Genomic DNA, 12,516 nt, shown 5'->3' with positions numbered 1-12,516 from the left:
AAAGTGGGCACTTCATTATTGGCTTTCACCACAAATTCAGTAATTGTCTTCACACTATCTCTGTAATAGACCTATACTATTACCATTTTCTCAGATGCTATGGTCAACATCAAAAACCATTAAGCTCCAGCACACAGAACACCACCAAACCAACATATATCTCTGTATAACCATCAACCCTGAAAGACAAGTCAAAATTCTGTGTTCTTAAATATCATCAGATATACTCAGAGAATATTTCTGAAATCCACAACTATATCTGACTTTTCCAGCTAAGCTTGTTAGTCCAATAGAATCTGTTTTGTTGGCCTAATCTCCCTTACCTTGAAGACAGACAGTAACAGATAATGTATAAAGCATAGAAATATAAGATATTTCAGGAAGCATTTAGAACAGCCTTGATACAAGTTGAAGCCCAGAGTCAGAACGTGCATAATTTCTTTTATCTGATCAATGTCTACCTCTATGTTCTTATATAGTAGTGCCAGTATATGTATATTGTGTGTGAAAAGTCTCTGAGTGTCAGCATAATTACAGTGCTGGTGAAGTTTTACAGAATACAGAAACATTCTTAAGAGAAAATTTCCTTACCTCTGAAGTTTCTAATTGACACATGTCCATCAGTGGTTTATCATGCCCATATGTGATGCCTTATTGTAAGGCTAATGTGCTACTTAAGAGCAGATATCTCTTTTTAGAACTAGTCAAGATACATCCTTTTCATTACTGAAATATGCAAAAAAGGTTATTTTTTACGATGTGAATTGCAGGTTTTTGCAGTTACTCCTGGTGTAAAACTAATTTTTAAAAGATGTCAGTTGCAGCCTGCTGAGTACTGTTTCAAAGCAAGTACTATTTGGGAAAAGTAGGATGTGATCTTCTAATTAGCTCTTATCATCATGCATACATTGTACCCTTTGCATAGAAACTATCATATATTATAGTGCCTAAATTGAATACCTGATCTACAGTACAGATCTACAGTACAGTTGCAGTGCACTGTAGATGGTACAATGTTAGACTACAGATCATTATGCACTATACATATACGTAGTATACTCTTAAGAGGTTTCTGAACATGATTTAACATTTAAAATAACTTACAAGTTATAAAGGAGGCTCTGTAATTCTGACTCACTAATGCTGAAGAAATTATGATTATTTTATCCAACCACAGCAAACCAGTATAATACATTATATTACCACTTCCTCCTCACCCCCCCCCCCCCCCCCCCCCCCGACAATTTCAGGTCATTCTGACCCAACAAACTGCATTCACCCCATAACGGCATTTTTGCTTTGGTCTATAAACTGAGAACAAGACAGAGAACTCTAACAGGAATTTTTAATATGCTAAAATAATTATAAAGGAATTGAACACAAAGTGAAACTCCAAGCACTTTAAAAAATATTTAAAGTGAAATATTTAAAATGCATTGCAAATATACCTTCTTGCCGTTCAAGGTTGGTTTGTTGTTGTTTTTTTTTTTTTAATGCCAAATACAACATTTATGGGATTTGTGAATAATAAACCGCATTTTTCAATACTTACACTTTTATTCTACTAAATGTGTGAGAGATACAATCATATGCTTCAACAAACTTTCTTAAAATGTGATTCTCTCTTATATTTCAACTGTGAGCTTACATGAGAAATGGTTGTCTCTATTTCTTCCTGCTTGCTAAGAAAGAATGTAATCCTTCTGTTATCATCTAATTAGCAGGAATGGGACTGTCCATGCTGCAGGCACAGGCACTAACACAAGTTTGAGGAGCCACTGTGTAGACATCAATGAACACTTTATTAAATTACACAGTTTCGTAAGCAGGCACGGTCTTTCAATGCCCCAGTTCTTTATGCTTTACTGAACTGTCTCTGCTCTCTGAGGCTGTAAGGTTTCAGCCTCAGCTGAAGATATAAACTCCTGATGAGATTATGGTGAGTTTTTAGATATTTGGCACATGTCTGTGCTTATTCTGTTTCTCTAATAAGGCTTAGTTTGCTGGCAGGTGAAAGCACTGGATAGCAAAAACTAGGAGATTTAAAATTCCACCTGCCCTGAAGGAAAAGAATGTCTTTTTTGTAACTGTTCAGCATTATTCACTACAATTCATCCTGTTCAGGAAAACCCTTCAGTACAGGGAGAAAGTATTAAGTCCCCAGGTTTAGATATTCAATGATCTCTGAGTTTTAGCTCTTGGCAACATTCAGACAGAATTTTCTGATCTTTCCATTTTCAGAAAAATCATGGTATTTCAAAGATGGAATGTAATAAATAAAGAAAAAAAAAAAAAGGTGTTAACATCTCTTTAGCATATACTCTTGTGTCTAAATTACAATACTATAGTGATGCAAATAGATTTACTTTCTCTGCTAAATTCCTATTTTCCTCCCACTCCATACTTATTCAAAGTAAACAATATTCTGGAACGTTGTTTGCTGCTTTCCATCAGAACAGGTCACTGCCCTCCTCTTCACCATCACTCTTTTCTCCCCTTCCCCTAGCATCTATCTTAAATATCAGAACAATTGGTTGTTTAGAAGTTTTGTTAAATTATGAGACATGGGTTTTGTTGGTTGGTTTTTTTTTTTTTTATTTAAATGAAGTAAAGAATTAAATGAAAAAGAAGGTGTAATCAAATATTAAAAGCTATAACTGGTTTTGGATTTGGTTTTTTTGGTTTGGCTGTTGAGGTTTTTCTGGTTTTGTTTTTTGTTTGTTGGGTTTTTTTAACAGTAGACAACTATCTTCTTTATAAAAGAAAAAGGTTTGTTAATAATGGAATGTGAATGTTTTCAAAGGCAGCATGGCCATAGGCTAAACACAGTGGAGATAATAATAATTTAGGAAGGAGTATATGAGATGAATTCAGGATGGAGCAGGAAAGAGTTAAATTCATTTTCTACCTGGAATAATATAGCAGATAATTGATGGGATAAAAGCAACTCCAAAATCTGACAGAGGGAGATTCAGAGGACTGGTACAGACCTTATCTAAACGGGAGGGAACCGTGTGGCTAGGACTATCATTTGATATGGAAAAGAATGCTGTGTTGGCTGAGAAGCAAGAAAATTTAAGTTGCTTTCAACCCACAACAGTAAATCTACAGCTGCTTTTGAGATGAAATCAAATAAATGGTAAAGAATTGGTTGAGATGGAATGAATACTACATATTCATATGTAGGAGAATAAGGTGGCCACTGGTAACAGTAGCACCAGACATATGAAGACATAATGAGGAGAAATAATGACATGGAAAAAGATGGGATAAAGTTCTACAGGACGAAGCTTGAAAAGATCTTGAGAAATCCTCTGGTCACAGCAGCTGCAGGCAGCCCATTTCTGAAAGCAGTTCACTCAGACTGTTCTAAACCTTTAGTCACATCTCATCTCAGATGCCAATTACCCCTGCCAATGCATAGGAAGTTTTTCTTAATGCTTAATCTAAATCTTCATTGTTGTGATTGAGGACAATTGCTTATACTGACTGTGGTGTTCATTGAGAATAATTTCTTATTTTTAACAGAGTTTCTGAAAACTACAGTCTTACCACCTTCTTCATCTTTTTTCCTTCCTGTACACTACACAAATAGGTTAGTTGTTCTTTCCTCAAAAAAACAACAGGTTTTTTCCTAAACACTTTGTTTCTAGCCTCATTTCTGATTATTTACATGTTAGAAATGTGATATTCAGACCTGGACACATATTTAACTAGTGCATTACTCTTGATGTCTTGCTGTAAGAAAAAGTAAATTCACCACATATAGAAAGCTAAGAATTATTGCAAGGTATCCAAGTAATCTAACTAATAGAGAAAATCCTCATTAATAAACAGTCAAAATTGTTATGCTAATATCTTCTACCTTTTCTATGGTGTTCTGCTCATCCTTTCAATGCTCCATTGTGTCTTAAGACTCAGGGTATCAGTCTTCGTTAACAACAGAGTGAGACATCCAAAGACTGTTACAGGGAGGACAAAGTTCACTGCAGTAGGGGAACAGCGGGGAGTGAGGTGTTATTGCCTTTTTCTTCCCCAGTTTACTGTCCGCCTGAGGTTATTTTACCCATTTTTTGGATATTACATTTACTGAACTACCAGTGTAAGGCAGACTGAATCTTTAACCTTCCACTTTGAAATCAATATAATGCATGTTAACTTGCTTTTTTAATAACAATTAGGATTTGTGCTATATAAATATGCTCAAAAATAAGACATAAGTAATTCTTCTATGTCATACCTTTCTTGCATAAAATATTACTTAACTCTTGTAGCAAATATTATAATATCCTTTTGTTCCACTTGCTTGTTTTTCAGTCTTTCTCTCTGTGAACTATGAAAATAATACAAAAATATCTCACTTGAGTGAAATAGTTCCGATGGACGGGGAATATGATTAGTATTTCTAATTAAAATAAGTAATTCCTGAAATGTTAGTTGCTTTATTTAGTTTAGCATCAAGATATGCATACTCATTTACAATTCCTAAATGGATCAATGGTGGCAGGACTTTGTAAAGAGGATTGAGTTATAAGTTCAAAGGTATAGCTGACTAATTTACAAAACCATGTTATAAAGTGTGGTCATTGTGGTGTGTGTTTCCCTGGAGGCTATGAAATAAGCAGATTATTGACAATTTACCAATTATATCCTTAGTTCAGAACTAGGCAATTAAATTATGAACAGCTTTAGGCAATTTCATTTGGAAATAATAGACGAAGCAAGGAACATGAATCTATAATACAAGGAATGATGAGATAAGAATCCATTAAGAATTGATCATTTGTAAGAGCTCATTTGTTTGTTTCAAGTACTCTTAAAAACCTTTATGGAAAGTATTGTCATCTCTTTCCTTTAAGGGATAACTTACAGCTGTAAGTTATACTTACAGAGGGAGATATTTTGTTGTGTTTTGAATAAGAATCTCTTGCAAAGGTGTTTGTTTAAAGTACTTTCTTCATCATATTATGGTCTAAAGCATTAGAACTTTATCCCTGTTTTTTACAAAATGATGGCAAATAAGTTAAAAAAACTAAATCAGCTGAGCTGGAGGCTCTTCTGAGGCTCATTGACAATGCAGCTTTTTCTGCACTTAGCTGCCTTCTTACTTCCATTTTTACAAGCTTGTTAAATAGTTCCTATTATTTCAAAACCTAGCCAGAGTTTTGAATTCTGTTCATGACATCATAAGCCAGGAGTCAGACCTCTAATGAAATAGAGAGGCATCTTATGAAGTTACCTACTTCAAGGAGAAAACCAAAATGGCAGCAATTGTGTCTCATGGCTGATGGCTTTAGCTACATTAAAAGAGGGTCTGCAGCCTGTCGTGGTAGCTCTATACTTGCAGCTGGATGCGGACCAAAGATTGGAAGAAATGGGGCAGAAAATATGAGAAGTTTCTCTCAGTGGCTGTATAGAAGAACAGCCCTATTGGTGTCACCTCTGCAGATCAAGAACAAAACAAAGAACAAAATATGCTCCAATGTCTTCAATAGAAATAAAATTAAAGATCGTACTCCTCATAAAATTCAAATGTAGTTTAATCTAATTGTCATGAAGCATCTTCAGTTCCAAAAATATCTTTCTTTTGTATAAACATAGCAAAGAAGGGCTGAAAGGCAAGATTAGAGATGTGAATAGATAACGGTTCCCAACTGAAATGTTGAAAACAGAAATGGCATTTCTCGAATATCTTTCTTTAAACAAGCTTTTTGAAATGTTATAGAATTAAAATTCAGTTCAAGTTTGTCCAAGGTTAAATACAGAAAAAAATTATAAATGGCAAGTCTTCCAAGTAAAATTTTTTGCTGTTCAAATTTGCTTTTCACAAAAGAGGGGTTTACTAATATTTCTTGATTAAAAAAAATAATTAAAAAAAAAAAGACAAGCTTTTGAACTATATTAGGGTTTTTACTTTAAATGGAATTCTTCTGACTTTCAAAAGCAGATATACAGTAATGCAGGACAGACAAAATGAGTAAATTGTATACTAAAGAGATAACATCTCTGCTGTGAAAGAGTAGCCTTCTGGAGCAACCAGTAAATGGAAGTCTGTGAAGGGCATCAGTTAAAGGTATTCATGTCCCACCTTATCTGTCCACTAAATCTCATGAGTTTCAAATAGCATGAAGTATTTTTAGTATTATTAGGGGAATTGTATAACTGAGCCAGCAAAATAGGTTTTCCAAATTTTGCAAAAATTACATCTGAAATTACATGAATACAGTTGGAGTTGCAATGAAAAAAAAAAAAGTATTCTAAGTTCTGAGAGATGTAGAAATTATTAACCTGTGGAAAGTGGTGATATTTTTAAATATCCTCTGTAGTAAGTTTAATGTAATTTAGAATAATATTACACAGAAATATGGAACCTTGCATGTATTTGATAGTTTTTAGATAGCTTTATTTTTTTGTTTGTTTGTTTTTCTCTGTTTCCTTTTTATCATGACAAAAAAATGAGAAGTGATCTTCTGGAAGAAGAGGTAGAGAAAGATTTGAGGATATACACTGGTGAAAGAGTTTCATTCAAACTGTTTAAACCTATTTTAAACTATTTCAGTTCTTTAAAAAAATACTTACTTGAAGCCAGCAAAACTATTACAATTCTTCTGTGTTCTCAGGCCCTCTTCTAAAATAAGATTTTCACCAAAATTTAGACACTTTCCAATTAGTTTTTTAGGGAATTAAAGAAACAGATCATAAATTTATCTTCCTCTATTGAGTGTTACAGCTCTGGCAGGGTAGCACAGAACCCAGATATGCAGTGTATTACAGAACTGGGACTTCTGTCTGTTTTCTGTAGTTATATATTAAAAGGTTTCCTTCATCTAATTCTCTTCAAACATTTCCTTTATTCCATTCCTTTTACTTGTTATTAGTTCAGTCTGGTTTTTCTTTTATACTAGTTTATTTTTAAAGGTAAATGTTATTGCTTTAGTGTAGATTACTATCAGACTCCTTACATTTAAAGCAGGAAGCTGAACTCCAACAGGAGTCTCAAAGGAGGGAAAAGACCTTGCTGGTACATACATGCATTAAGCAGTCATGCTTGCCAAGTCCATGTGCATTAGCTACTTTTATTACTCTAACAAATTTCATCTGAGCTTTCATTCTGGTGACCTAATTTAACAAGAAGGAAATTCAGTAACAACCCCTAATATTGAAGGACTATTTCCCAAGAGATATTTAACAACACTTCTACATCAAATAATAATGTGTGATTAATGGAATATAGATATTGATGGTGACAGGAAGGAAAAAAAAAAAAAAAGAATAAAAAATCCCAGACAAAAAAAAAAAAATTACCTTCTTTTCAAAAAAACCACCAATCGCTTTTCAATTTATAGGAAAAAATGATAATATCCTGAAGAGCTAATTTCAAGTTTGAAATTCCTTTGGTCTTTGAGAAGAAACATTTCTAAGTATCTGAGAATAAATCATAGCCCTCCTCTCTTACTCCGTATACATTTGTTTCAAAAGAACATAAATAACAGTTGTGACAATTTCCAGGATGGAGGACATCGCCACTTTGTACATGCTGATACAATTCAGCATATTTTATTAGTGGTTTATATTAGAACAGTTTAGTATTCAGAATTCAGACATCAAGTAAATGTCAAAATTTTAGGAGAAAAGTAGTGGTAGAAGAAACAATACATAACCTGGCGTTTATTTAGACAAATGAAAATGAACACCTGAGTTACTGTGAACAGCCTTTGTGCTGAAGTCCTTGAAAGCAGTGGCTTTGAGAAGTACTTCAGACTTCCAAATGTTGGAGGAGAAGGAAAAACATTCTCCGAGACAAATTAACTCTGAATACAAAAGTTGGTTCCTGAACTGAATCTGTCCAGTTAACACACACACGCACACACATGCACACATGCACGCAGACAGAGTTAACGGTAAGTAATCACTACATTTCATATGCTTTCTACTCTAAAGCCCTGATGTATTATTGCAAACTCTTTTAATCAACACAGGCTTACTGAAAATATCTTAAGTAGAACATCAATATCAAACGGAAACACAGAAAGAATTTCTGAAAGTTATACATAGCTCTACTTCAAAAAAAAAAAAAAAAAAAAAGAAAGATGATAGTGATCTATTGTATATTATTTAAATAAGAGGACACATGGGGTTGTTGTGGGCAGTAATGTTACCTATCTATCAAAATCAGAAAAGTGAAGAAAAAACAACCCAGGCTTCTTACTACTTGAGTTTTGTGCCACATGTATAAAAATATACAAGGAAGGAACTGCAACCACCATCCATGCATTTTGTTTTCTGTAGGCATGCTAAAGAAAAAACCCACCCTGATTAAAATTTGCAGAAACTATACCCTATTAAGAAGACAAAGAATAGGTTTTCATGATTTACTGAAATAAGGAAATATTCATGAATTACTGACATTTTCATGAATTACTGAAAAACATCACTGATTGATGTCACTAACAAAAAGTGTTACTCTATAAATGCTGGGACAGAAGTAAAGTGAAGAGAACCTGGCTAAATTTGTCTGGCTGGAATAACATCTCATCGTTCTGTCAGAAGAAGGAAAAACTAAAAGAAAACAAAACGAAAACAAGACCAAAAAAAAAAAAAAAAAAAAGAGACAAAACAAAGATGAGTTAGGAGAGGCTTGTCTTTTGTATTAATTCCAGTACTTTCCAAAATCAGTTATTCAGGCTACTTGCAAAAGAGACACTTATTTTTTAAATAGTTCCTAAATTTTATGGCTAAGTGTCCATCAGTTCATATTGCAAGTTCATCTAAAGAGGTTTTTCTATTTAAAAGTTCACTTCTTGTCATGTCGTATTTCTTCTGATGCATGTGATGTTCTCTTTTATGATTTCAAATACCCTGGAGAACTAGTGTTTTACCATTTCCTCATTTCTAAAACTACTTTGTGTTAGTAGTAAGATTAATAAAACACTGGAAAGCTTGTAAGTCAAATTGGGTGGAAAACATTTGAAGTAAAAGCAGCAGTATTTAATATGTAAGTTTTGGTAATAATCCCCCAGTCTATAGAAAGAACACTCAGAAATTTCTAAATTGAAAGTCTTTCATGGAGAAATGAGGGCACTCTTTCTTAGGAAGTGTTTTGACACCAGCTATCTAACATATCCACAGTGTACTACTCCCTGTCTGGATAACCTTGCTATTCCTAACTAGGTTGTTTTCTATGTCATCATGTTTTTTATCTACAGGGTACAGTAGCAGGGGATGTTGGACACTAAGGAGTGAATGCATTTCAACTTACGTGGTCTCTTCTCTGTTTACTTTCAGGATTTGATTATTATGTACAGTTCAGAGATGAATTGCTGGAAACTGTTTGGCTGCATCAGCAACTAGAGACATAAATATCAAGTCAAGAAAAACAAAACTGTAGACTCTATTGCTGACCAGCTTGAAGAGCAGCAGCAGCGGAGAACTATGACAGTACAGCAAGTCCTATTACTTCTGCTGCTCTGGATGTGGCTGCCACATCCCTGCCATACAGAAATGCTGTTCAGAAGGACTCCTGATGTCAGACCCAAAAGCTTTGGAGGACGTACATCAGGGAATGATGGAAAAGCAATTCATCGTCAGAAGCGAGGCTGGATGTGGAACCAGTTTTTTCTTTTAGAGGAATACACAGGATCTGATTATCAGTATGTAGGCAAGGTAGGTTTCTCATTAAGATTTCTGTACAGTTGTCAAGTTTACTTATCTTTCTACAGAGCCCTAAGTTTCTATGTTTCTAATACATAAGAAGCAGATTTCCTGGCAATATTTATATATTTTTTGTCCTGTTAAAATCACTAAATTAATGTTGCTAGTTAAAGTTATACAGAAATAGTTGAACGAAATAAATTAAGATATCTTTGATAAGTTTATTTGCATTAGCACATCATTTCTACCAACAGCCCACTCGGTATCTCTTCAATGAAAAAATATTTTATAATACATTATAAAATTATTTTTCAACTCTTTCTCTTTGAATATTTTATGTTTCACACAAGATAATACATTCTTTTTTTGTGCTTATGTCTGAAAAATGCAACCTATTTTGAAGGAATATATTCTCCCTTTTTAACTCTCCATGAATTTTAATAAACTGCAATGAGGAAAATTTGTTAACAACTGTGTGATAGAAATGAGTTGGTTGGGAAGTAAACTACAACAGAATTCAGCATAAGTGCACATATGACTGTATAGCTTACTAGATGCATGCATAAAGGACACTGGAAATTTCCTTTAAATTATTTTCAGTTGACCCTTATGTTTTGCCATGTGATTTATTGAAAAAATATCTAACAATTAATGCCACAATAACATGCAAAGAGGTACAGTGAAATAACTCAAAATGGTAATTTGCTTGAAAATGTAAGTCTGTGTCAGCAGTAATGGCTACTAGTTAGCACCAATTGTTGGTGATAAACACAGAAATTTAATTTTTTATAATACAGATTTTAATTTTTTACATGTTTTTTTTCAGAGCAATACTTTTTGAAGACCACAGAATAGCTGAGGTTGTAAGGCATCTCTGGAGATCACTTAGTTCAAACCCCCCTGCTCAAAGTAAGGTCACCTAGAGCTTACTCAGGACTATATCTGGTCAGATTTTAAATATCTCCAAAGGTGGAGACGCCACAATCTCTCTGAGCAGCCTGTTCAAGTGTTGGACCACCCACTCAGAAAAAAAGTTTGTTCCTATATTTAAAGGGAACTTCTTGTATTTCAATTGGTGCATATTGCCACTTTTTCTGTCACTGGGCACCACTGAAAAGAGACTAGGTCTGTCTCCCTCACTCCTTCCCATCAGGTATTTATCTACATTAATAAGGTCCCTGCTGAACCTTCTCAGTCTCAGCCTCTCCCCATATGAAAAATGCTTCAGTCCCTCAATCAACATAGCAGCCTTTCGCTGGACTCTCTCTAGCAGCTCTAATATCTCTCTTCTGCTGGGGAGTCCAGAACTGGACACAGTATTCCAGATGTGTCTCACCAGGACAGAGCAGAGAGAAAGGATCATTTCTCTTGATCTTCTGGTGGTGCTTTTCCTAAAGGGACCAAGAGTGCTGTTGACTTTCTTTGCTGCAAGGGTACATGTTGACTCATGGTCATCTTGCTGTCCACGAGGACCCCAAGGTCCCTCTGTAAAGCTGCTTGCAAGCCAGTTGGTCCTCAGCATATATTGGTGCATGGGATTATCGTAGTATAAAATGTTTTTCTGAAAGGATTAAGAATGTTGGGTGGTTTGAGAAAGGAAATGTTTATTAAAATTTACAAAAATTAAATACTAAGTAAAAATTTAAGAGCACAAAATTATGAACGAGTGAACTGCCTTTTTATTTCCACTTTTATTTGTTTCTTTGAGACTGTAAGTTTAGCATTAGCATTTGAATGATACATCCATTTTCAAAGCATGTTGAGAGCATTGTAAATAGTCCCTATATTTATTTCATACACTTACTAAGTGTAAAGTCATGACTTCCAAGTGTTCTAAAGTATCTAGGCAGGCTCCTCTGTCCAGGTCTGGCTCATAGCTTATGAATATTGATCTTGCCCACAAAACAAGAAGTGTCACTGTATCAAAACACTATGCTATTATATTTGGAAGTGTATTGCTCCTAGAAGTCCCAGGAAATAAAAAGTTTAACAAGGAACTCTGAATTTCAAATTATTTAGGCTCCTTCAGAAACCTTCTGATTTTGATTTTTTTTTAGTGCATTATTTCTGAATATTTATGATCCTAATCATAAAGTGTGAGTGGTGTTCCTTAATTTTCTTCCAGTCAAGATGAGTGAAGGAAGATTCTTTAGAGGAAAAATGGTTAACATTTTTATAGGGTAATCCATCTTAATTAGAAAAAAAAAGAGAGTGATCTTAATAAACGCAGAACTGCTTTGGCTGAGAGAAAATACGTGTTTGCAAATGTGAAGTGATAACTAAAGATAAGTAAAATGGCAAATAAAGAGTAAAGAACTGAGAAGAAATTTGAGGAGCAGTTAAGACTGCACTTTCACCTTTTCCTCTCTGCTTAGAGCAATAAAGTTGTTAAATTGAGCAAGCAAATTTCAAATTAACTTGAGTATATAAAGTTGCCTATAGTATTTTTTGACAAGTTTGGGAAAAGTGCAGAAAACACATGCAAAACGAACAGTATCATAGCATTGTATTTGCACAGGGAGAGTTTTACACTAAGGAAGCAAAAGGAAACAAAGATTATATGTGGAGCTAAAAAATGATTATGTTAATTAATATTGTTGATTAAAATAATTAATAATAGTCCAAATTCTTGAACTATTAGATAAAAAAATGATTTATTATTAAAATCATAGTACATAAACTTTAGAGTAGCTATCACTTTTCCTTGATGTTGCACTTACCTTTCCAAAGGCCATCTGTGTTGTATAGTCAAAACATTTCTGGATGTTTCCTTTTATCTGATTTTATCCAAAGTCAGCATGATTTGGATAGGTAGATGACATAAAATGCCACTTTCCTGTTAATTTCTTTGCAATGTGTTTGGAG

The 12,516-nt window shown here is 34.0% G+C and overlaps 1 protein-coding gene across 2 annotated transcripts in view; it reads left to right on the top strand.

Moving 5' to 3' along the window:
- The window catches only part of CDH10 (cadherin 10), a 106,239-nt gene that overhangs the window by 29,817 nt on the left and 63,906 nt on the right, over positions 1-12,516 (top strand). For both annotated transcript variants that reach the window (XM_074899546.1, XM_074899545.1), the window contains exon 2: positions 9,286-9,663. In XM_074899546.1, coding sequence (XP_074755647.1) covers positions 9,433-9,663 — 231 coding nt within the window. In that variant the 5' untranslated portion in view covers positions 9,286-9,432. The remainder of the gene's footprint in view (positions 1-9,285; positions 9,664-12,516) is intronic.

The sequence above is a fragment of the Athene noctua genome, chromosome 2 (assembly GCF_965140245.1).
Source record: "Athene noctua chromosome 2, bAthNoc1.hap1.1, whole genome shotgun sequence".
Classification (NCBI taxonomy): Eukaryota; Metazoa; Chordata; class Aves; order Strigiformes; family Strigidae; genus Athene; species Athene noctua.
Note: the sequence above shows the minus strand (reverse complement) of the source record. Positions and strands in the feature narration are given on the sequence as shown.